Raw genomic sequence first — 27,098 nt, 5'->3', positions numbered from 1 at the left:
CAGATTTAAGGAAAATTTCTGATTAGACTTCCCTGGTGGCTCAGATGATAAAGCATCTGCCTACAATGCAGGAAACCCGGGTTCAATCCCTGGATTGGGAAGATCCTCTGGAGAAGGAAATGGCAACCCACTCCAGTACTCTTGCCTGGAAAATCCCATAGACAGAGGAATGTGGTAGGCTACATGCCATGGGGTCACAAAGAATCAGACACGACTGAGCAACTTCACTTTGACTTTTCTGATTAGATATATAGATAGATATCTAATAAGAGAAAAAAAAGTGACTCAGTCTTTGTCTGAAAAAAATGACTTTGTGAATGTATTTTAAATTGCACTTTAAAAGCAACAGCCTGAAGCCACAAGAAATCATAGAACCTGTATATAGTCACTGAAACGATTCTGTCTTCACCACATACTTGCTCAGGTAAGCATTACACGTGAACAGCCCAAGTGGATGTTTTGGTAGCTCTTTTTCTGGTTCCTGAGTATTCCCAGTTCACTCTAAGTCCCTTTGACTGTATGCAGAGAGACAGCATAGTGTCAGACTTATGTTCTGATTCTTGAACCAGACTGCCTGGGTTCAAGTCAGAGTTGTGCTATTTACCAGTTTGAGCAGCTCCCCAACCTCTCTGTGCCTCTGTTGTTGCAGACGTTTAGGTAAAGCACTCACAAGAGTGCTGGTGTAAGAAGCACTCACTGAGTATTGGTTCTGGTTGTTATTCTTGGGCAAGCCTGAGTAATGTGCTCTGTACAGGCAGACACTATTTCCAGGACATCTGTGGGTCCAGTCTTGATTTTGTGACCATTCGTAATTTGATATGCAGCTCTGCCAGTAAAAACAATGAAAATACAAGCACCCCCTTGGGTGCTTTATAAACACTATAAAGAATCTAAAGACACAGGAGACGAGATTGGGTGCACTCAGGGTGGTGTGGCTATAGACATGGCAGTTTAGTGATTAAGATTCCATGCTTCCATTGCAGAGAACTCGGGTTCGATCCCTGGTTGGGGAACTAAGGTCTAAGGTCCCATGTGCTGCAGGGCAATGAAGCCCAACTACTGAGGCTACGAGCTCAAGAGCCCATGCTCTGCAACTGGGAAAGCCCCTGAGTGGCAAAACTATAGAAATCCCACCTGCCACAGCAAAGATGCAGCACAGTCAAAAACAAAGAAAAAGAAAGATGACCTAATCCTTCCTTCATGCAGCTAGCTCACAGTCTACTTGTGGAGATGAGACATTTGTAGCATATGAAGAACGCAATACTAGGGTGAGGCCACAGTCTGAGATGTGACCCACGAATCACACGTCCACTAGGCAGCCAGAGCCTAAAAATGGGCAAGTCTTGGTTGTATTCTAGGGACAGGATGTAGTAACCTGGTTTGACAAGAGCAGCGGGGTACTTTCTCTAGACAGTGGAAGATAAGGTTAGACAGGTATGCCATCCCAAATTTTTAAGAGCTCTGTTATGCCAAGGTTTTTATTATAAAAATATTGTCCTTATTCTTTGGAAATAATGAAGGAACAATGTATTAGCACTGGGCAAGCCCTGAATATTGCATTTCAGAAGACTGTTGAATCCAGGCCTGGAAGGGCTTAGCTCTGTCAGAAAAGATGTTTCTGAGCTTTTGGAACAGAAAGTAGTCCCAGCCCTGGGTGCGCACCAGCAGGGAGTGTCATGTAGGCTGGGCATGCTTGCCAGGGAGGAGGGGCCAGCTCATGGAGCATGGAGACAGAGGAGAAGGCCAGAAATAAAATGAGAAACTGCTTTCAGGGTTCAGGTTGGCTCTTCAAAGTGAATACAAATGCTGAAGTGTTTGTGGTTGAGGCTTTCTTTTGAGATATGGCTTCCCTGGTAGCTCAGCTTTTTAAGAATCTGCCTGCAATGCAGGAGATCCCAGTGTGATTCCTGAGTTGGGAAGATCCACTGGAGAAGGGATAGGCTACCCCCTCCAGTATTCTTGGCTTTCCTACTGGCTCAGCTGGTAAAGAATCCACCCGCAATGGGGGAGAACAGGGGTCGATCCCTGGGTTGGGAAGATACCCTGGAGAAGGGAAAGGCTACCCACTCCAGTATTCTGGCCTAGAGAATTCCATGGATATAGTTCCATGTGGTGGCAAAGAGTCAGACATGACTGAGTGACTTTCACTTTCTTTTTCACTTTTCTTCTGAATCATGGTTCTGTTTATCATCCGACTTCAGTTCTTACCTTCAGTATTAGATACAGTGGTTGCTTAGGGGATAATGATGAAACATTTATCTCAAGATTAAAACACACACACACAGTTTTTCATCCATATTCTTTTAGTCTTTGGGACTCTACCATAACTTTTCCCCCCAGTTTTATTGAAAAATAATTAGCATATGCTACTGTATAAATTTAAGACATTCAGCATGATGGTATGATTTACATATCTTGTGAAATGGTTACCAAAATAATTTCAGCTAACATTCATTTTCTCGTACACATATGATGCTTGAACAACTTGAGTTTGAACTGCGTGGGTCCACTGACTTATACTCACACAGATTTTTTTCAATAAATAATACTGAGAAAAAAAATACTGAGGAGAAATTGTAAATAAATATGAATGTCTTTTTAATGTTATCTTTTCATATTTGATGTCTACTGTTGGTAATGCATATAACATCTCCTGTATTGTATATGACAATATGGATGTAGATACTGACAGACAATTCATCTTGAAAACAGAGGACATAAACTTATAGTATTGATAAATACAATAGAGGACTGTCAGTATATTTTCTCCTCCCTGTGATTTTTTAATAACATTTTCTTTTCTTTAGCTTATTTTATTGTAAGCATATGTTGTATAGCTCATACAACATACAAAATTTTTATTAACTATTTATGTTATTAGTAGTTCAGTTTGCAGGGAGTCAAAAGTTAAACTTGGATTTTTGACTAAATGGGGGTTTACAACCCCTAATCCTTGCATTGTTCAAAGGTTAACTGCAGATACAATAAAAAAAAAAGGGAAAACTTTTTCTCCTTGTGATGAAAACTCTTAGGATTAATTCTCATGTCAACTTTCCTACATATCATATGGTAGTGTTAACTATGATTATCATTCAACTATGATTTCTTTTTTAAATTTTGAATGCTTTTGTCCATCATGGATTTTTTTTTTTTGCACCAGTTTTAATTTTTATTTAGTTTTTGGCCATGCCATGCGGCATACAGAATCTTAGTTCCCCAACCAGTGTTTAAAACCCATGGTCCCTACAGTGGAAGCATGGAGTCTTAACCACTGCACTGCCAGGAAAGTCCCTAACTTCTTAAATAATATTGTACAGTTGAGTATTTCAGTTAGTAAATTGATTTCTGATTACATTTAAGACCCTTTACCTTGTGATAAGTCTAAGAATAGAGTCCATGCATGTGTCAAATATTTATTCATTAATTAATACATTTAAGATGATGTCTTATGAAAAGCTTTCTCTTCCACCCAGGAAAGGGAGAACTTGGAATTTTTTTTGCTTTGCATTGACAAATACTCTCTCTGAAATTAGCAAGTCTTTTCAGAGATATCCCAGAACACATAAATCAGTACTTTTTTTTTTCTGTTAAAGAGTTAAAGCATTTTCTGGAGTTGTTTATGTTTTAGGTTAAAAACACATATCCACAAATGTTCCTTTTAGGCCCAAACTGTTTTTCTTTTTTAAGAGTTCTAATATTTTCATTTCAGTTGTAAAATTTCACTCACCCTGGGTCAATCTTGTCCACTTTTCAGCATTAGTACATTTATGCTCAACATTTTTACTTCAGTACTTTATAGCACTTGGCCCCAGTATTAGAGCTAGTCATTTAAAATGAAAATTAGATTTGGCTGTTATTACATCCTGTGACATCAGAGTTTCATTTCTGTTATAGACAGGTGGTAAGAACAAATTTTTTATTTAGCAAAATCTTCCAGGCCTGTGATGAAATAAATGCACAAGTGGTTGGATGTGTTAAACCCCAATTTGCATCAAGATGATTTGGATATTTGAGGGGTTTTTTTGTTTTATGATTTTTTTTTTTTTTTCGGTTTCTTTGGTTTGGTCTTAATCATGCCTCTGCCCATAGAAAATGCTGGGCTTGTGAACTTGTGGTGCCTAGGGTGTACCATGGCGTCTGGCTCAGAGTAGGGCTTCTCATGCCTGCTTGGGAATCACTATTGCTGAATGTGTCACTGGGATTGGATCTGAGCATGGCAGATCACCAGATGTATGGCAAAACAGACATCTCCTCTTACCAAATATGACACATGAGGTCAGTTTTAATCAGAGAGTATTTGCACATACAATTCTACAGGGAGTTCAGTCACTATTGAACGGGAAAGTAGTTGAGAAGATCCATCTTGCCATGATTTATTGCTACCAGCTGCCTGAGTGTGGGGCCATACCAGCTCACTTTGGCAAATGATGTTTCCTGTTTTGCTTTGTTTTTTTCTAAAGAACAAATTTCCTTTTTCTTTTGCTTCCTTTTGGAATGTTATTCCTGCCTCCCCCCACTTTAGTTTTATCACTTCTTCTGCCTCTTCCTTTCTTTGATTTTAATCTATGCACACCCTTTCTTTTCCCCTCAGTAAAATTAAGTTGCCAGTTATATTCTTTCTTAACTTTAAATCCTTAACTTTCAAGCCCACGTTTATCCAAAGATATGTCTTCTTGCTCACCCCCATACTTGTGAACATTCTGACAGGAAGTTCCCAAAATAAATAAAACTGAAATCGAATTCATACCTTTCTAGCTAGGATTCTCAGCTCTTCTCAGGCTCAGGAGTGAAATGAGAGGGATTCCCACTTCCATAGTCTCCCAGATCCCAACATTTCAGTTGGCTTGGAAAATACAATAATCCACTCAGGCATATGAGCATTCACAATAAATCATAGAGTTATGAATAAATCTTGGTTGTCAAAAGCAAATGTGTAGCCGTTCCAACGCGTCTGCCATTAGAATTCAGCAAGGCAGCTGTCAGCTGTTTTCTTGTAATTAAACAGCCAATGAGCAGCTAATTAAGACATATGTGTATACAGAAGTGGAAGTGGGTATGTTAATGAACTGTAGGAATCAATTCATTAAGTGAAAATTGTCAAAAGACCAAACATCAGATCAGCATTTCAGCCTGTGCCTCCCTGGGAAGGAGCCCCGAGCAGGAGGGGAGCCCCTGAGAGCCAGAACCCCACCCCAGCACCTTCCCAGCCACACTTACAGGTCTCTGCCACTAAGGCCCACTTGGGGGCAAAGATATTAATAACTCCAATAGGAAATGTCATGTCTATTTCAAAGTCTTTTATTAAGGAGACCTAGCAAAGGAAAGTTGTTTTCCTACTTGTGTAAACCTAGTATTTGATACCCTATAAAATGCCATCTCCCTCAGCTCATGTCTGAACCATTATGTGGAACTTGGTACAACTGAAAAGTGAGGCTTTTTTGCCTGTTTGTTTTTTATCTGTTTTTGTTTGGTCTGCCCTGATCTTTGTATGCATGTCTTCTGGGTAGTGTATTAAGAAGTCTCTGGCCTTTGGGTTTAGATGTTCCCAGAGTTCAAGAATTCAAATCTTGGCTCCTCTCCTTCAACTGCTGTGTGTCTTTGAAAAGATGGTTTAACCTCTCTGAACTGGAATTTTCTCATTTGTAAATAGACATAAAAATACCTGCTTTGTAAAGTTGTTGTGAATTGCACATGAATCATGTTTGTGAAGTGTCCTCCACGGTGCTTGGCATAGAAGAGGAGCTCGCCATGTGGTTGTTACCACGGTTTTTTATCACTGGCATCATTTTTCCTCTGATCCTTCATTCCACAAGTGTTTGTTGACTGCTGCAAGTACTAGGCTGTGCAATAACCCATTCAGGAGATGGCAGGTATGGGGACCTGAGAAAATTGTGATGAAGATAGAGAAAAGCAGATGGATCTGCGGAATATAAAGATGACCAGAAACAGCCTAATTTGGTGACTGCATGGATATGGATGGGGAGGGAGCAGGGAAGCCCATTTTTCTGCTTTGAATATCTGGGTTAAGGGTGGAACCCTTGCCTGAGCAAGGAAACACTATAGGAAAAGAGACTGGGAAAATGATCAGTGGGTCAGGAAGTGTTCTATTCGGAATGAAGATAAAGCCATTCAGTATGTATTGAATGAATAAACAATAAGGTCCTACTGTATAGCACAAAGGAAATCTATATTCAGAATCCTATGATAGGGCTTCCCTGGTGTCTCAGTGGTAAAGAACCCATCTGCCAACACAGGACATGGGTCTGATCCCTGATCCGGGAAGATCCCACATGCCGCAGAGCAAGTAAGCCTGTGCGCCGCAACTCTCGAGTCTGCGCCCTGGAGCCCAGCAGCCACAACTACTGAAGCCCACACGCCCAAGAGCCTGTGCTCAACAACAAGAGAAGCCACTGCAGGGAAAAGCCCACACACCACAACTAGAGTAACCCCTACTTGCCACAACTAGAGAAAAGCCCACTCAGCAGTGAAGACCCAGCACAGGCAAAAATAATAAATAAATATATTTAAAAAATATATCCTATGATAAACATAATAGAAAAGAACATAAAAAAGAAGGCATATATAACTGAATCACTTTGCTATACAGCAGAAATTAGCATATTGTAAATCAACTATAGTTTAATTTTTAAAAAAGATAAAGCCATTCAGCTAAAGTTTCTGGAGAAGGTTTGTATATGTGTGTGTTGGTGGTGGGGGTGATGGGGCTGTGGAAGGCCAAGCCACAACTCTGGGTATGTGCCAATCCAAAATAGGGAGGAGCCACTCAGACAGCCTGTTGGAAAGCTGAGCATCCAGCAAGGACTGGGCTCAGTCCAGTCACCTGCTGGTCAGTTTTTAACAACCAACTCTCTGGAACACAGTGTCTATACATATGTACATAACTTTTGTATGTATGTCACTGATACGATTTCATACAATTTACAAGTAGTGCAACTGACAATACATCATTATAAACAGAATATATAATATATGAAATGAAAGTGAAAGTGTTGGACTCTCAGTCGTGTCCGACTCTTTGTGACCCCTTGGACTGTAGCCCGCCAAGCTCCTCCCTCCATGGGATTTCCCAGGCAAGAATAATACAGTGGGCAGCCATTCCCTTCTCCAGGGGATCGTCCCATCCCAGGGATCGAACCCAGGTCTCCTACATTATAGGCAGATTCTTTACCATCTGAGCCACCCATACAATATATAGTATATATTATATATGTGATGTATAGTATGTATGTAGACAGATGATTCTCACTGAATACATTCATTGATTTTTGCTGAACTCTTATATCCACACTTGTGGTTGTGGTTGATGAAAGACTGTAGTGTCAGCGTGATTTTTCATTTACAATAATGAATAAGAGGAAAGCGAAACAAGGAAGAGCATGTTTTGGAACTTCTCTCATTCGTCAGTAATGATGTGAGCAACTACTTTCTGAATCAGATAATAGTTTTTAAAGATTGGAAGGATCGATCTTCACATTTTTTGTGCTCCTCACAATGTGATGGCTATAAACATTACATACTTTTAAATTGAACCTGCATTGTTCCATTTTCTTCCTCACTTTTTAAAAAAAAATTATTGAAATATAGTTGATTTACAAGGTTGTGTTAGTTTCAGATGTACAGCGAAGTGATTAAGTTATATGTATACATATATTCATTCTTTTTCAGATTTTTTACCTTATATAGATTATTACAGAATAGTGAGTATAGTTTCCTGTGCTATACAGTAGGTCCTTGTTGGTTATTTTATATATGGTGGTAGTGGTTTAGTCACTAAGTTGTGTCTGATTCTTTGCAATCCCATGGACTGCAGCCCACCAGACTCCTCTGTGCATGGTGGGATTTCCCACGCACAAATTCTGGAGTGAGTAGCCATTTCCCTCTCCAGGGGATCTTGCGACCCAGAGATTGAACCCACGTCTCCTGCTTGGCAGGTGGATTCTTATCACTGAGCCACCTGAGAAGCCCATTTTATATATAGTAGTGCAATGGCAACCCACTCCAGTGTTCTTGCCTGGAGAATCCCAGGGACGGGGGAGCCTGGTGGGCTGCCGTTTATGGGATCGCACAGAGTCGGACACGACTGAAGCGACTTAGCAGTAGCAGCAGCAGTATGTATATGTCATAAGTTAAAGTTTAATAATGGTTATGTTTAACAGTTGGTTCACAGAATTCCTGAAATTTTGACATTCAGCTCTTGCAACCCAGTATCAGCCTTCTCCCATACCCATGGCCTCTGTCCCCAAGCTGGGGAACTCCAATCTAATGGGATCAGTGAAAATTTTCAGAGTATACAGCCAGATTTTTTTTTTTTAATAGCAATAGGGTCTTCCCTGGCTAAGACTCTGCACTCCCAATGCAGGGGACCCAGGTTCGATCCCTGGTCAGGGAACTATGTCCCACAATGATACGCCTAGAGAGATCCCACGGTAAAGATAGAAGATCTTGCATGCAACAACTAAGATCTGGCACGGCCAAATAGTTTTTTTTAATTAGGCAATAGATTTTCCAAGGAACAGAGGCAGAAGTTAGAAATAAAACTCAACAAAAGGCACTTTGAAAGGCCTGGTGAAATAAGGCAGGAAACACTGGCAAATTCTCTTTGAGGCAGTGGAAGTGGAGGCGGAAGGTTGATGAATGTGAGAAAATCAAGACTGAGTAACAGGGGTTTTGTTAGCCCAACAATGCAGGAGAGATGCTTATGTGGAAGGCACTACACTTAAAATGAGGACGCTGGAGTTCAAGTCCCAGCAATGACACGAAGCCACGGGACAGCCTTGGACATGTCACTTAGCTTTCTCAGCTTCATTTTTGTTGTCTGCAAAGTCAGAGAGCTAGAGTAGATCCCTGATTCTTAACAAAGGGAAGGCAGCAGAGTCTTCAGGAAGCTTTGTTAAAATGTTTACCATACAGAATGACGTGTCTTCTTTTTTGATCTATAAAAATGTTGTAGATCACATTGTTCAAACTAGCATGTATGTCAGTGACTATACCCTCAAACGTTCTGGTTCAGAAGATCTCAGGTGTATTTTTTAAAAGTTCCATGGGTGATTCTGATACACGTTCAGTTGGAGAACTACCGAGTCGAGTAATCTCAACTTCCTTTCATCTCTAAAGGCTGTGTGCATATTCTCATTTACTGTTTGCAATACCTGCATGTGAGTTTGCTGCCACGAGGTGGTGGTAGCGTCCCACAGTCACACCGTGTACCGGTCTCCTACCCTGCATTTCGTCATGGTGGCCCTCTGCTCCAACCCACCGTGTGTGTAATGGCACATCTCCATGTATCTTGACAGCCGTAAACAGTGAACTTTTAAGAAAGCCAAAGAAGTCATTCATTAGCTCAGCTTTTAGAAGTGGAACTCCACCATTGCATATTTAACATCTGTCCCAGCTGACTCACAGCTTCTGTGCTTTCTTCCTTACACATACCTCCTCCGCTCCTCCCCAAAACTCCAAGCGCAGCCTTGTGCTGCCACGGCTGTGTGGCTTCCAGCGTCCCTAGAACCGGGGTCCCAGTATCATTTCTCAGTGGGACCCTCTCCAGGTCCCACTGCCGGTCAAGATCTGGCTTCTGCATTGTGAGCAGGCTTCTCTTTATGAAGGAAGACACCTACCATACTTTCTCCCTTTCTTCCTTCTTGCTCTTCTAATCCTTCTCCTCTTATATAGAGGATCTTATATAGATCATTCGCTTTAAATACTTTATCAGTTTAACTGCCCAAATCCTCTGAGAAACCCCAAGGATATACTGAGATGAAGAGCTTTTATTTTTTTGTTTATCGGCCATGCCTTGTGACATGTGGCATTCTTGTTCCCTGATCAAGGATCGAACCCAAGTGCCTTGCATTGAAAGTTCGGAATCTTAACCACTGTACCACCAGGGAAATCCCTGTAGGGTTGTGTTTTGTTTTGTTTTGTTTTAAAGGGGAGACAAGGGGCAGGAAAGGAACACCAAGCCCTCGTTGTATCTGAAAGGCAAAGTTTGGTGTGTCTGATACACCTAGGCTTACCCTTTCCCTCCATCCGTGGCTCTCACCTTGTAAACCTGCCTGACCCCTCCCCTTTGGGATTTGATAGCTAGCCTTGTGGGCTGTCAGCTTAGTCCAGAAGAAAGGTTTCTTCTGTGGTTCTTAGCGCTGCCACTCCCTGAACTTTGCACAGGCACTTGCTCAGATGACTCAGTGAGAAGTAAATGGGGTTGTAAAGAGTAAGGTGTGTCCATTCGCACATTTGCTTTCCCCAAGCCCTTCAGAGCCGAGACATCTACAAAAGTGGAGTCCTTTTTCAGATATTGGTTCCAGCCTCAGCACTGTTGCTCCAAGAGGGTGTGGAAAGCCTCGTGGATTTGTCTTGCAAATAGATGGTATAATTTCTCAGACATCTTTAAAGATAGTGACTGTGTCCTTGGACTCAGTTTGCGTTGTTATTGTTTTGTTTTCTAAATGAGCCAAAGTAATTTAGAAACAAGTAAGGTGAATTAAAGAGGACATAACCCTCCTGGTGAGAAATGAGGGAAAATCATGAAATGGTGAAACTGACTTTCTCGTGTGAATATCCCACATCAGGAGGTGGCTATAGAAGAGGAATTTATTAAATGCCTGGGCAGTGACAGCATGGCCAGCTAAAGGGGTTAACCGGGAGGAAAACTAGTTTCAGAACAGATCAGTCTTGCCCCTTTATCATGCATACCTTGTGTCTTGACACTGCTTCCTTTAATGGTCACCTTCTATAAGAACCCCCAAGTGGGAATCCTTTTTGACACACAAAAGAAGCAGAAGAACAACAAAAGGGATAAAAGTGTGAGTTCTGGAATTAAACCACCTGAATTCAGATCCTGACTTTATCCCACGCTGGCGGGGGCGGTGGGGGGGGGGGGGGGGTTGGTTCTGAGCTAGTGCCTCTCTAAGCCTCAGGTTCTTTGACCTAAAAACTAGGAAAATGATAGTGCCTGCCTCATGCTGCCCTTGTCAAAATTAAAGCCTCTTACACAGAATGAAGTAAGTCAGGAAGAGAAAAACAAATGTCATATATTAATCATATATATGGAACCTAAAAAATGGTACTGATGAGCCTATTTGCAGGGCGGGAATGGAGACACAGACGTGGAGAGTGGACTTGTGGACGCAGCAGGGGAAGGAGCAGGGCATGGACTGAGAGAGCAGCGTTGACGTGTGTACACTACCACCTGTGAAACAGACAGCTGGGGGAAGCTGCCTTTGCCCCAGGTTAAGGAGCCCAGCCTGGCACTCTCTGACGACCTAGAGGGGTGGGCTGGCAGGGCGAGGGAGGCTTCAGAGGGAGAGGATACATGTATACTCAAAGACTGATTCATATTGTTGTACGGCAGAAACCAACACAATGTTATAAAGCAATTATCCTCCAATTAATCTAAAAAAATTAAATGATGGAATCCATATAAAGCACAGGGTGACAAGCAAATAATAAACATGTTTTAACGCTACCTGGGATTGGTTTTAATCAGATAGGGTAAGACACCTAAGACACAAACATGACCGCCATGAAGGGAGAGAAATTGGTTATAACATAGGTCCCTAGAAACAGGAGACACAGCATGCCACACAGGGGACCACAATGAGAAGCCGTGTCAGTCAGAGGCAGAGAGAGGGAGAGGAAAACCTGGGAGGAGGTGACTGGTCTAGTCTCTGGATTGGTTGGTCTTCATGTGAAAAGTATGCTCCCAGGCAAGTTGTTTGCTATTTCTAGAAACTAGGTAGCCCTGGGAAGTACAATCTCCTCTGAGTTAGCAAGACCTCAAGATGTCAAAGCATTAAAAATACAGTATAAATAGATATGATTAGAAGACTTCCGTGGCAGACCAGTGGTTAAGACTTCGCCTTCCAATGCACGGAACCTTGAGTTCAATCCCTGGTCAGGGAGCTAAGACCCCAAATGCCTCATGGCCAAAAACACAGAACACAAACAACAGAAGCAATATTGTAACAAATGAAGTAAAGACTTTTAAAATGGTCCACATTAAAAAAATATATTTAAAATAATGCATTCATTAAGGTCTCTCCTTCCATCATCATCATATCTTCCCCAGTATCATTATCATTATTCCCTCTCAGGGTTCCCTTTTAGCAGAGCAAACTGGTGGTTGTATATGGCTTCTGTGCTAACATTTTGGAACTTGATTAGTGTTAGTTTGATGTTCACTTAAGTTTAATGTGTAAAAACTAAAGAGTACCCTTTTTTCCCTTTGATAATGACCCAAGCATTATTCAAGAGTGGTGTCTAGACGTGTATTTCTTAGTTTTTAAGAAAGTGGAGACATTGTAAAGGATCCTAAGAATGCTAAAGGTACAAAAGAACCTAGAAAGAAAGGTGGCAGATACCGTGATTTGGTCTGTAGAGGAGGCCCTGGGAGATAATGGTGCAGGCTGTATGTACTGGCTCCATTCAAAGAACAAGAGAGAGCGTGTAGACATTCTTCATATTCAGTGATTAGGGAACAAACTGGAGCAGACTCTTTGTGACGCAGACTCTTTTCTTTCCTATTTTCAGCAAAAGGAAATGCAAATAATTCGTGACCCTAAATCTCTGCTTAGGTCCAACTCTCACATCTATACATGACTACGGAAAAAACCATAGCTTTGATTAATGGACCTTTGTCAGCAAGTAATGTCTCTGCTTTTTAATATGCTGTCTAGGTCTGTCATAGCTTTTCTTCCAAGGAGTGTCTTTTCATTTCATGGCTACAGTAACCATCCACAATGATTTTGGAGCCCAAGACAGTAAAGGTTCTGTTTCCATTGTTTCCCCATCTATTTGCCATGAAGTAATGAGACTGGATGCCATGATCTTCGTTTTTTGAATATTGAGTTTTAAGCCAGCTTTTTCACTCTCCTCTTTCACCTTCATCAAGATGTTCTTTGGTTCCTCTTCACTTTCTGCCATTAGGCTGGTGTCATCTGCATATGTGAGGTTATTGATATTTCTCCCAGCAATCTTGATTCCAGCTTGTGCTTTACCCAGCCCAGCATTTCTCATGATGTACTCTGCATGTAAGTTAAATAAGCAGGGTGACGATATACAGCCATGGTGTACTCCTTTCCCAATTTGGAACCAGTCCGTTGTTCCATGTCCAGTTCTAACTGTTGCTTCTTGACAAGGATACAGGTTTTGTAGGAGGCAGGTAAAGTAGTTTGATATTCCCAGCTCTTGAAGGATTTTCCACAGTTTGTTGTGATCTACGCAGTGAAAGGCTTTAGCATAGTCAATGAAGCAGAAGTAGATGTTTTTTCTGGAATTCTCTTGATTTTTCTGTGACCCAGAAGATGTTGGCAATTTGATCTCTGGTTCCTCTGCCATTTGTAAAACCAGCCTGTACATCTGGAAGTTCTCGGTTCATGTATTGTTGAAGCCTAACTTGGAGTATTTTGAGCACTACTTTGCTAGCATGTGAGATGAGTAGTTATGTGGTAGTTTGCCCTTCTTTGGGATTGGAATGAAAACTGACCTTTTCCAGTCCTGTGGCCACTGCCGAGTTTTCCAAATTTGCTGGTATGTTGAGTACAGCACTTTCACAGCATCATCTTTTAGGATTTGAAATAGCTCAGCTGGAATTCCATCACCTCCACTAGCTCTGTTTGTAGTGATGCTTCCTAAAACCCACTTGACTTCGCACTCCAAGATGTCTGTCTCTAGGTGAGTGATCACACCATCATGGTTATCCACATCATTAATATATTTTTTGTATAGATATTCTGTGTATTCTTGCCACCTCGTCTTAATATCTTCTACTTCTGTTAGGTCCATACCGTTTCTGTCCTTTATTGTGCCCATCTTTGCATGAAATGTTCCCTTGGTATCTCTCATTTTCTTGAAGGGATCTTTAGTCTTTCCCATTCTATCGTTTTCCTCTATATCTTTGCATTGTGCATTTAGGAAGGCTTTCTTATCTCTCCTTACTGTTCTTTGGAACTCTGCATTCAGATGGGTATGTCTTTCCTTTTCTCCTTTGCCTTTCACTACTTTTCTCAGCTATTTGTAAGGCCTCCTCAGACAACCATTTTGCCTTTTTGCATTTCTTTTTCTTGGGAATGGTTTGATCACTGCCTCCTGTACAATGTTATGAACCTCTGTACATAGTTCTTCAGGCACTCTGTCTATCAGATCTAATCCCTTGAATCTGTTTGTCACTTCCACTTTCATAAAGAAAGCTGAGCGCCGAAGAATTGATGCTTTTGAACTGTGGTGTTAGAGAAGACTCTTGAGAGTACCCTGGACTGCAAGGAGAGCAAACCAATCAATCCTGAATATTATTGGAAGGACTGATCCTGAAACTGAAACTCCCATACTTTGGCCATCTGATGCGAAGAGCCAACTCATTGCAAAAGACTCTGATGCTGAGAAAGATTGAAGGCAGGAGGAGAAGGGGACAACAGAGGACGAGATGGTTAGATGGCAATACCTACTCAATCGACATGAGTTTGAACAAGCTCTGGGAGATGGTGAAGGGCAGGGAAGCCTGGTGTGCTGCAGTCCGTGGGGTCACAAAGGGTTGGACGTGACTGAGCAATTGATCAAACAAGCCCCTGCAGTGACAGCAAACAGAGAGTCGTATAGTCTCAAGAAAGAATGAAATACCTTTCAGCCTTGGCAGAGATTATATGTCTCTGACTCAACTGAATACATAGACAGGTGACCTCTTGGTATCTCTTTCTAAGGATCATCTGCCTCTGTTACCGTTTATATTTTCTTGAAGTCTATTAAGTGCCAAAGAAAGTTTTACTTCTCACTTTCTTGTCACAGAGAAAAGAAACACATTAAGGGGAAAAAAAGAAAAACAGCTTTAGATATTTTTAGAAAAGAGGGATTGCCTCACAGAAGAGATCAGACTTGATATCAGGAAAATTTGAAGTACAGCAGAGAGACAGATTGAGATCCTGGGTCCCTAACCTTGCCCACGTTGGTCAGTGAATAGCTTGGTAGACATCAGAGAGTTGGTAAGAGGTCAGCGCCTGTCACTCCCATCCTTGGTTGATCTCCAAAAGGAAAGAACTGGGAACTGAGGTTATATCCATCATAACCATGACTTAATCCACAGAGTCCCTAGCTGTCAGGGAAGAAAGCAGATGTAGTGAATAGTTCTTCCTGAGTAGCTCGTATACCTTTCCACTCACATATTATAGAAAAATCAAAAAGCACAGATAAACAAAAGAAAAAGATCAGCATTTGTTTTCATTTGAGGGCATAATCTTCCAAAGGTTTCTTCTGTGTTAAATATATGGATTTTCCTTCCAAAATTGGATTATATTGTGTTTAGTTCTTTAGCTGGTTTTTTTTTTATTCAGCAGTACATTTCTATCACCACCTTATGTCAATAATTGTACTTCTGAAATACCATTTTTAGTGGTTGCTGAGTATACAGATATCCAACATGACTCTTCCAGTTCACTACTGTTGGACATTTAGCATCTTTATAAATTTGTCTTACCTTAAAGATAGTGCTGTGATGAACATCCACATAGGTAAATCCTTGTACCTTTCTTGTCATTCCTTTAAAATATATTCCTTAAAGAGTAATTTCTAGTTAGTGGATAAGCATGTTTTTTAAGGATTTTAGTATAACTGCCAAGTTGGCCTCCAGAAAAATCTGGTGAGAGAGTACTCTTATCAGTTTGCCCAGCACTTGGTCATTCCATCCATTCGTCAGGATTTCACCTTACCCTTTGGTACTGGTGTCCCCTGGGTCATGGCCAACTATCTTTGCCATTAAAGATTTGAAGATGATAATAGACTTTTGTAACCTTCATGGTTCTGCTTCATAGAAATGGCTCTGGTTACCTTCTTTTTTTTTTTTTTAGAATACATTCCTAGTTTGCAAAACCACTGATGGATAAGTCAACTATCAAGCGATAACCAGAAACAAACCCCACATACATTTGTAAAATAAAGGAATGTGCTTGTATAAATAACGAGTTTCTATTATATAGCCCAGGAAACTATATTCAATACCTTGTAATAACCTATGATGGAAAAGAATCTGAAAAAAGTATATATAACTGAGTTACTTTGCTGTACACCAGAAACAAATACAACATTGTAAATCAACCTTACTTTAGCTTTTTAAAATGTGCTTCTAAATAACATATGGATTAAAAAAGAGATCTATTGAAAACTAGAACATGTTTCATATTGAATAATCATGAAAATACTATATACCAAAACTCATGGATTGCTACCAAAATGTAACTAAAAGGAACACTGATGGCTTTAAGAAAAGACTAAGCAATGAACATTAATGAGCTAGAAAGAATCTAACTCAAGGAGTTAGCAAAAATGAATGAATCAATGAATAAATGAGTAAATGAATGAAATCCTTGAGGTCAGTACTCCTTATGCATCTTATTACACCTTCTCATTTACAAAACAATGCTTAACAAATACGTGGGACTTGATGAACATCAGATTGGATTTGTTCAATCTGAAAGTCCATGATGCTGAAAAGATGGTTTTTCCAAACTCTCAAGGGTAGAGTATTCCCAGTCTGATTGACCTGCCAAGATAATCCACCCACGTGTCATTTAACTTCTTGGAGCAGTAGATTCTGACTTGGAGAATGAAAGATACCTAAAGAGTGGTGGATTTATGTGGTCTGGTTGAGACTGCCACAGTGTCCACTTAGGTTAGCGTGAGGCTGCACTTTCTCGTCTCAGGACATACAGAGAAGCATTCTGTGTTTATTCTACTAAAAATGTTTTGGAGATAAAGGTTAAAGATGAGTGCCTTTGTACCATTGTTATTAAGCATATAGCTTTCAATCATCAGAAGCCAAGAACAGGGCCTGGTCCTCTTCCTTCTACATAGGCAAATGTCTGTTGCAATTAAAGAAAGTTTTGCATGTGTAAGGGACAGAGGATTGGGCTCTGGGGACCCATTTTACTCAAGGAAAAAGAAGTGACTTTAATTTCATTAATGGTTTCCAGGATGATTGTGCTACAAGTTTAATTCTCCATTAAATATTCATGCCGACGGGCGCTTCCTTTCCTGCCTTTAGTATCATTCAGCTCAAGCTGACACTAACCTGTTTTCTATTTCATAACTGAATCACAGGGCTTTTTCAGGAGAAGTCAGCAAAGCAATGCCACCTACTCCTGTCCTCGTCAAAAGAACTGTTTGATTGATCGAACCAGTAGAAACCGCTGCCAGCACTGTCGATTACAGAAATGCCTTGCCGTGGGGATGTCTCGAGATGGTGAGCTCTCGCGGCCTATGCTGCATAATAGCATAGGGTTGTGAAAGTACCTTCTGAAGCCTGGACCCAAGTCTGCCAGAATATGTCCCCTCTGTCCCTCACCACCCCCTCCAGTCTTCCCTCTTCTGGCATCCCCGTGGGTATCACAGCAGTTACTTCCTCGACTAGAAACCATCCAGGTCAGCTCACTGGCTGATGCAGGGCAGGATGGGGGGTGGGGGGCGGGTGGCGGGTGGGGGCATGGAGAAGAAATGTCTATGTGGTCAGAACACCTTCAGGTTTTTGATGTTTAAGACATTGCAGGTGGATGAATTGATGGGAGGTAAGGTGTCACCTGAGGGTCTGAAAAAGGATGCCTTCTAGAAGCATATTTTTTTCCCCATAGAAAACACAAGGCAGAGCTAATTGTTATGCGCTTTATACTAGTCAGCTTATTGGCAGTTGGGATGAATTAGCTTTTATGCTAACTGGATCCAAAGTCAAATATTTGTACATCCAGTATGTGTGAAAATAGTGCAAAGCAGGCCTCAATGACAAATGTTCTTTTCATTAAAACAAGCTATTTTAACAGTTGCAAAACAGTTTAGGATCTTCCTGGAAAACTGTCTTCAGTGCACTGAATAATCAACACCAGATTTCAAGGCTATTCTTATATAAGAAAATTGGGCTGATAGTACAATGCATACAGTTTAAGGACTTTTCTGAATATACTGGCTGGTTGGCTCCCTTGAGAGATCCCTCTGAAGGAAACATCACTTGCAGTGGAGTTTCAGCCCCTGGAAAAATAACTTCAGGCTGCTAGGCAGGTGTTCTGAAGGTCTGCTTTCCCTAGAATCAGAAGTTCTTGGGCCTGTGGACCTACCCAGGCACAAGTTGTACACAGGATTGCCTCTTAGAATTTGTAGAACCAAAGGGAAGTTTTGCGGATCGGAAGATACAAGTCATAAAACTTACACCATAGCCTCAGAAATTCCTGTGATATGCAACTCTACAGATTTCAACTTCCAGTGGCCCTGAACTCACACAACTAGGTTTATCTCTTATGAATCTGTAAGTTAAAAAATCACAGATGGGAGTGCATTTTCTCAAGACCTAATCCAGGGTCTTGAGATTTTAGACAGGGTCTCCCTGGTGGCTTAGCAGCAAAGCATCCACCTGCCAATGCAGGAGACATGGATTCAACTCCTGGTTCCAGAAGATCCCCTGGAGGAGGAAATGGCAACCCACTCCAGTATTCTTGCCTGGGAAATCTCATGGACAGAGGAGGCTGGCAGGCTACAGTCCACAGGGTCGCAGAAGAGTCGGACATGACTTAGCGACTAAACAACGACAGAGTTAGGCCTGAAATTCATAGCACACATCAGCCTGCCTGCTATCTAACCAGTCCCACCCAATTTGTCACCTGAGCCATGGATGCTGGAAGTTGCCCAGAATCCTGCTCACTTGTTTCCTCTATGCAAAAGGAAACCACATCCTCTTTGGCAGGAAAAGGATCTCACAAGTTGGGCTGGGCACTGGTTCCCAACTTCACTTCCATCTACCCTGCCTCCTGCCCCAAGACTCACAGAATTTTGTTGATGGTCAAATGGGTGAATTCATCTACCCAGTTGGGTGTAAATTTAACCATAATCAGGAGACCTTAGTCCCTCCACCAGAGGCTTTATCTATACCTACTTAGGCTGAGAAATAAATGGGTTAGTGGAGGAGTTCAGACCAGGAAATCACAGGATTTTTTTTTTTTTCTCAGTTATCTGGATGTTTCAAGAGAAATCATTTGAAATGCTAAATGAACTGGAATGTTACTCCAGTCACTGTTCCACTTTAAATATGAGGACACATGGCACAGAGAAGGGCTGCAAACAAATTCTCCTGGCAGGGATTTTCCCCAGAGCCTACCATTTCCAAAATCCTAATATTCTTTTTTACTTGAGGCTCAATGAGAATAGCAGAAAGTATCCTTTTAAGATGGGTCCAAGGGTTTCAAAGGGGCCACATGACCCAGGAGCAGGCAAGGGGTAGACTCAGAGATGTAATCCAGGGAATTGCAAATGCTTCATGCAGTCTGTTGAGCTTGCTCTGGGAAGCCCCAGATTTGGCCATTTGATCAGAAAGAAACTCATCCAAGCATATGGATTAGTGAAATGAATGCATGTGGAGGTTTGACTGCTTGTGTCCTGATGTAGACCGGTGAGTTTACGCATCCCTGTGCTCGGGTCTGAACACTAAGAAAAGAAGTGTCTAGACCAACTGCCTGGGTCAAGAGGGAACAAGCCCATCAAACCACAGTTCAGTAGCTCCCACTGAGCATAGGGTTATGTGACAGCATGAAAACAAAGGTGATCATTGCTGTAGGTCTCTTCTGCCAGCCCTGGGTCTGTTTCTGAAACTTAGCTCCTCCAGGATATGTCTGTGCTGTCAGGGATGTGGAGCAAGCCTATGTGAGGTAGGACCGTTTTCACCTCTGGATCATGTCCTTATTTGGTGGTTATGTGGTTTTTGATTAAAATTATCTGCAACTTCAGAGGAAGTCCTAAAGCATACCAGAGAGGATCATGGAGAAAAACATATTGTACATGGTGTGGCTTGGCTTTTTTCTTCCAGCTGTAAAATTTGGCCGCATGTCGAAAAAGCAGAGAGACAGCTTGTACGCAGAAGTACAGAAACACCGGATGCAGCAGCAGCAGCGAGACCACCAACAGCAGCCTGGAGAAGCCGAGCCGCTGACTCCCACCTATAACATCTCGGCCAACGGGCTCACGGAGCTTCACGATGACCTCAGCAACTACATCGACGGGCACACCCCCGAGGGCAGCAAGGCAGACTCTGCCGTCAGCAGCTTCTATCTGGACATACAGCCTTCCCCGGACCAGTCAGGTCTTGATATCAATGGAATCAAACCAGAACCCATATGTGACTACACACCAGCGTCAGGCTTCTTCCCCTACTGCTCTTTCACCAATGGAGAGACTTCCCCAACTGTGTCCATGGCAGAACTAGGTAATGGCTTCTGTGTTTCCATTGGGATGTACTACTCATGCCCTTTGAAGGAAATGGGATATGTCTTACTTTCTCTGCTAAGTTATGGTATTAAAATGATGCCTCTAGGGACTTCCCTGGTTGTCCATGGTAAGACTCTGTGTTTCCAATGCAAGGGGTACTGGTTTGTTGCTTGGTCAGGGAACTAAGATCCCACATGCTCCACAGCAAAAAAAAAAAAAAAAAAGAGAGAGAGAGATGCATCTAGAAGGGCAATTCACCTTTACCATTGGGAAAGTGAAAGTGATGGTTGCTCAGTCTTGTCCAACTCTTTGTGACCGCATGGACTGTAGCCCTCCAGGCTCCTTTGTCCACGGAATTCCCCAGGCAAGAATACTGGAGCAGGTAGTCATTCCCTTCCCCAGGGGATCTTCTTAACCCAGGGATTGAATCCAGGTCTTCTGCACTGCAGGCAGATTCTGTACCATCTGAGCCAGCAGGGTAGTCTCCCTTGGAAGCACTTCATAATTCCTACCTTTCCCCTTGCTTTTGACTCTCCACTGTCTCCCATCACATATCCAAGAAACTGATTGACCTCTCAGCTTCAGAGCTGAGACATGAACTTAAAGTGGTCTTAAATTCCATAGAAAACTGTAAACTCAGGGAATGGCCCCACCAACTCCATTGCTTTCAATATGTTCTAAGTATTGCTTTATACTGAAAGTTATAAAAATGGCAACCCACCAACTTAACCTGGCCCATAGGCATGGTTTTTAACCAGTGCAGAGCTTTACAATTTTTGAATTAGTTGCTGAAAATTTAAACCTGGAGGGTTCCATCTGCAAGTTCAGATTTTCAGTTTCTTGTGGGAGGAGGGAGAAATGATCTAATTATATTGGATCAGTATTTGTAAATGTCAACAACTAACTGGTTCCAGTCAGGGCCTCCCACCTTTCAATGGGTCCATCCCACTCAGCATTTATATCACTGCACAGTCCCTGTATGCATCTAACCTTTGCAACTATAAACATTAAAGGGAAATTGGCTTCTTTACTTTCCAAAATTTTGGTGATGGATGTTAATGCCAAAACTGATGTATTTCATAGAAGACTCACCATGCAAAAAAAAAAAAAAAAACCCTGTCATTTCCTCATTCCTGTGACATTGGTGCTTCTTGGGAGATATGACCTAGAAATGTTAGCACAGACAATGGAAAGCTTTTCATTTCAAGAGAGTCGTGTTATAACATCCTCTGTTATATTTAATCGATTTTTAAGTACAGCACTATTATTAGAGAAACTTTGATAAGGACCTTTGCTGTTTGCGAATTTGATCTGTTTCACCCCGTGGTTCCTCATACAAGGTCATAATCCTCTGGGATATTTCAATTAGTTGCTGTGGGGGTGACTAAGTTAAGACCAGGAGAGAAGGAAGACTTCACATGGAAAAGAATCAGCAGGTTCTGACTTGAGCACAGATGTCCTTGGTTCACAGAAATAACGGTTGTGTTCTTTAGATGGTTTCCTCTACCTCTGTACCCCACAAAACAGTTTTTAAGTGAAATTTATATTTCCAGTAAAATCTTTCTCCAAATATAACAAATTGAATGTTCTTTACGGTTTTTACACAAGCACCTTTTTATGGGTCTAAATTTAAATCCTCAAGAGCAGGGACATTTTAAGCCTGGTCTTTAACCACTGCACAGCATTAAAGGTGTAGCACAGCTCTTTTGATTAACAGAGAAACCTCTGAACTAGAAGCCAAGCTGAGCAGAGGTAGGTTTGATTTTTTTTTTTTTTTTTTTTTCCTTCAACTAGAACAAAAACCTTCCGTTTTTGTTAGGAGATCTTGGTTGGCTGAACCTTAAGCAGAGCTGTAATGAAAGTAAAATTTTCAGAAATGAATAAGGATTTGATTGAAAGCTGACATGATATCGTGAAAGATGACCTGGCTCACTTTAGGTGTGCTTCTCCTTTATGATAAATACGAGTGAATCTCTCCTGTTTGCTTGTCCGATGTTCAATCCGGAGATAAGCCACACAGCTTGGCCTGTGTGTGGCCCTTGAACATGGCACTTGGGCTGAAAGTGCACTCAGTTTCCCCAGCCCCTCTTCCCTGACCAACCTCTTTCCTCTTCCATAGCTGTCACCTCCCAGTGAGCCTGGGAGCCCTGTGCTGCCATCCATTCTCCACTTTCTTCTAAACTAGGGACTGTTCACATGTATTGTGGCATTTTCCACAATGAATAAAATTAAGTCGTCATCAGGATTTTCTGCAAACCCAAAACTAAACAAGAATTTATCTGGAAAAAGGATGTAATGGGGCTCTGATTTTCTGTCCCATTTACATGTGCAAAATAGTTTGAGGGCTTAAGAGTAGCTTAAAAATGGTCAAAGACTTTGCTAATGCTTCTGTAAAGCTCTCCGAAATTCCCTGACATTTCCTTTAGGGTTTAAGTCCCTGCTCTTTTTTTAACTAATGACTTCATTTTAGGCTAAATTTTGTCATTAGATTTGAAACAAATGAAACCATTTGTGCAACTGGAGAATAAATTATAAATTAACATATCCTAAGATCAATTCTTTCCTTAATAGTATCTACACTCCATTACTTTTAGTGAAATATATCTGACTTCCTGGCTATGAAATTTTGCCCTTTATGTATTGGGTGGGCCAAAAAGTTTGTTTGGGTTTTTCTGTAACATCTTATGGAAAAGCCCAAACAAATTTTTGGCCCACCCAATACACTTAGTACCTGAATTACATACTCCAGATAAACAATCTATGTTCATTTTTTTTAAAGTTAACTTGGAAATTCACTGACGTGCCAGTGGTTAGGACGTGGTGCTTTCACTGCCATGGGTCCTTGGTTCCATCCCTGGTTAGGGGATCTAGTTTCAAGTTTCATTTAGGTAATCCTGGCTCTGTTTTCACACAAACAAATCTGACTAGGGAACCAAGATTCATCAAGTCAACTGGTGTAGCAAAAAAAAAAAGAAAAAGAAATTAAAAATAAAACAGCTAATTGCACTTATTACTATAATTACTAAGGCCTTCATTGAGAGACAACTGATATGTTGGGCAAAGAATGAGACAAGAAGTCAGCTTATATGGGTGGTTCTAGCTTTGCTGTAGGTTGTACAACCTAGTATAAGTCACATTACCTCTGTAAGCTGTAAACTCCCTACCCATGGAATATAAAGATTCAGAGCATAGATTCTGGAGCTTTTGTATATGTTTGAATCACTGTCCACTTGCCAGCTATGACACCTTGAAAAGTCACTTAACCTCACTGTGGCTTGGTTTTTTCATCTGTAAAATGGGGTAATTAGTACAATTGTCATTAGTATCTTTCCTCCTAGAATTGTTGTCATAAAGACTAAGGACCAAATGTGTATATATATATGTGTGTGTGTGTGTATGTATATATATATGACTGTGTATATGTATATGTATGTGTGTATGTATATGTGAGCATAGCACATAGTAAACTCTACCTCAGTGTCAACTTTTTATCATCATTGTTAATGTTATTATCTACAAAGTGAGGAGAGTTTGGACCAGATAATATCTAAAGTTCCATCCCACTATGAAAATCTGTGACTTAGAAGTCAGGATTTTCTATCTGAAGTATCTAGACCTTGGCTCTACTGATGCACGGTCATGGTTGAGAAACTGAGCTGATTTGCTTGTCACAAAACGAGTTATCCAACTGAGCTCAGACCAGAAAACAGGTCTCGTAACTCTTAGTTCCAAGGTATTTCACTATACCAGACTGTTTGTCTGAGAGACTGCACTAACTCCTTAGCTTTTACTCCATCTGAGCATTTTCTTCTCTGCTGAAATAGAGACTTAAAAATAGGAAAGTGTCTAAAATCTTACACTTGCCAAATCAAATATGAATTTTGATCAAAGGCAGCTGGTGAGAATGCAGCCACTGCCCTCTACTGGTCATGGAACATTGCGTCATTTGTTACTGCTTCTGAAAGCTGGACTCAAACAGGTAGGGGTGACAAGTTTTAGGATGAAATGAAACAAGAAGATGCTGGACCATGTTAACTAGAAAAAAAACAGGATCTGGAAGCTAATACCGAGAGCCTCTTCCCATTCTTCTCCTTCCAGGATTCTCCCAGCTTCCCCATTATTTTTGTCTTTACTCCCCAATTCTCTTCACAAGCATCACTGATTCTAAAACAAATAATTTACTGGTTTCTCCCTCTTTCTCTCTCTCAGTTTGTCTCTTTCTTTCCTTTATTTTTTTCTTTCAATCTATGTTTTATTGTTTATGATGTTTCCTTATATTGTTTTCATGTCTGTGTGTTGCCAAGTAGGGTTGTTGAGGTTTACTGTGTTTCAGTTTCTCTAAGGAGATTCTAGTTTCAAGCTTCATTTACGTGATCCTGGCTCTGTTTTCACACAAACAAATCTGATTCTGTTTGAGGAAAGCAGTAACAAATTTCTAAATAAATAGTCTTATTAGTGTTGCTAAGTTTGCACTTGGCACCATTGTTTTAAGTAACTTTCTTATTATATATTCAAGATTCAAGTAGGGGATCTTTTTTTAGCCACACCTACAGCTTGCAGGATCTTAGTTCCCCAACTGGGGATTGAACCCACACCTGTTGCAGTGGAAGCCTGGAATCCTAACCACTGGGCCACCAGGGAATTTCCTTAAAATACTTCTTTAATTGTCCTTCCCTTCCATAACAATTATTAGCAACTTATTTCAAGCTGTTAGTCCCTTACATCTAGATTTCAGCGGCCTTCTAATTGGTCCTCCAACCTCTCCATCCTTCAGTCCACCAGTGGCAGAACTACATGTTCTGTTTCCCCAAGTACAATGTTCATTATGTCAGCTCCTCCTTGAGAATCCCACTGACTCCTTTTGTCAATCAAGTCCATACTCAGTCTCCACATTCAGATCCTTCAGGATTTGGACTCTTACCTACCAATATTCCTGTTTTGAACCATCACTTTATCAAATCTTCCTATCTCCTACAAATGTCATGTTTGTTCTTTCAGTTACCATCCCTCGAATGTGGAACTGGCCCACTGCCTCACACCACTGGCCTCTGCCTACCAAAACCTCCCCATTCTTCAGGATCCAGTGCAAATGTTCCTCGTCTGCCTAGAAGCATCGCCTAATTTCGCTCATCTCTCCCTTCCCTGATAGCATCTATTACCTTTGTTTTTCTTTCTCTTCTCATATAATTCAACCTCATGCTTTATTGTCTAATGTCTTAAATTGACCTTTCTGTGTGTCTGTATATGTTCACCAGATTATAAGTTCCTTGAGAAATTATTTGGCTTCTATTTCCTTAATGTCTTCAAAATCCTTACACTTCAGTAGGAGAACAAATGTTTTACGTAACAGATGCTGTGTTATCCTCTCTATTCTGAGTGCTCAACTCCTTTAATTCTCACAGAAGCCCTGTGAAATAGGTACTATTTTCTCATTTTACAGATCAGGAGACTGAAGCAGAGAGGTGAAGTAACTTACCTAAGATCACAGAACTACTGAACAGCAGAGCTGAGATTCCATCCCAGTCAATCTGGCTGCAAAGTCCAGCTCTTAACCACCACACTATATATAGCGACTGGGTAGGCTTTCAGCAATGCTTGTTCTGAATTTTTCAGGAAAAACAAACACCACACATAATTGTTGTCATAAAAAAATACCATTTGCTAATTTTTCAAGAATAATCCCCCCCATAAATGTATGTGGCAGATGTATCTTCATAAAAATGCCAGGTAGAGATTGTGTCAGTCATTTTTCACACTTGTCTAGGTCGATATTTGCTCACACCCAGACACTAGTGTAAGGCACAGAAGGTCAGATTAGCAGGCTCTTTGAAAGCATGCAGTCTTATTGTTAAATGTTGCCTTTGCCTGTCCTTCTTCCTGCTCTAAAACACAGAATAGTTCCAGATTACTTACTTAAATATGTCAAGATAATTAAACCTGGTTCAGCCTGTTGCTTTATACTTGTTACATTTTAAATTGAATAACTGAGTAGGGAAAACACTGATTATCCAAAGAAGAATGGCTTTTCATGTCATGATCTCCTGTTTTTCTCCTTAGAACACCTTGCACAGAATATATCTAAATCACATCTGGAAACTTGCCAATACTTGAGAGAAGAGCTCCAGCAGATAACGTGGCAGACCTTTCTGCAGGAGGAGATTGAGAATTATCAAAACAAGGTAGGCTCTGAACAGTTTTACCTAAGATTGAGGCAACGCTGGGACATGTAGAAAATGTGAATACAAACAGACCAAAAAATGAATGTCTTTCATCAGATAGCAGATTTCTATTTAATAATCTTTCTTCCAGAGCTGATTATGTTCCTGGGGCTTTGTTGCCTTACTGAAATGTCACTGTACGAAATTTCAGAAATAGCAGAGATTCTGCTGTTCTGGTAACTGTACCCGTTTGTCCCATCACTTATCTACGGGGGGGCTAGATTAAGTTGCTTCCAAAAGCCTCAATGAGTTGGGATTTTTCCCGATATCACAATGGGAGATTTCACAGTCTAGAAGTTGACGTAAAATAATGTTAGCCTCATGGTTTCAGAGGTTAAAAAGAAGGAGTTTAGAGAATATGTGTTAAAAGAAAAAAAAAAAGATTTGGAAGCTATGATCCTAACTCCAGCCTCAATCTAGCAATATGAGGCTGACAAGTAGTGCTTCTAGCACTCATTTTTTTCTATAAAACACACTGCTCAGGGCAGGGCTAGAGAAGGGGGACATTTAATTATCCATTCTGCCCTTAGTAAGAGAAAATGCTTCGATTTCCACCCCGCCCCTCGCCCCCAAATCATGGAAATGCTGGCTTAGGAAGTACCGTGGAGATTATCGAGGTTAATCCTCCTTTTCATTTAA

The 27,098-nt window shown here is 41.1% G+C and overlaps 1 protein-coding gene across 2 annotated transcripts in view; it reads left to right on the top strand.

Moving 5' to 3' along the window:
* The window catches only part of RORA (RAR related orphan receptor A), a 781,107-nt gene that overhangs the window by 737,568 nt on the left and 16,441 nt on the right, over positions 1-27,098 (top strand). For both annotated transcript variants that reach the window (XM_061157286.1, XM_061157287.1), the window contains 3 exons: positions 17,101-17,242; positions 19,844-20,239; positions 26,299-26,420. In XM_061157286.1, coding sequence (XP_061013269.1) covers positions 17,101-17,242; positions 19,844-20,239; positions 26,299-26,420 — 660 coding nt within the window. The remainder of the gene's footprint in view (positions 1-17,100; positions 17,243-19,843; positions 20,240-26,298; positions 26,421-27,098) is intronic.

This window comes from Dama dama, chromosome 12 (genome assembly GCF_033118175.1).
Source record: "Dama dama isolate Ldn47 chromosome 12, ASM3311817v1, whole genome shotgun sequence".
NCBI classification, from domain to species: domain Eukaryota; kingdom Metazoa; phylum Chordata; class Mammalia; order Artiodactyla; family Cervidae; genus Dama; species Dama dama.
The sequence above is the reverse complement of the archived record's forward strand: the minus strand, read 5'-3'. Positions and strand labels throughout refer to the sequence as shown.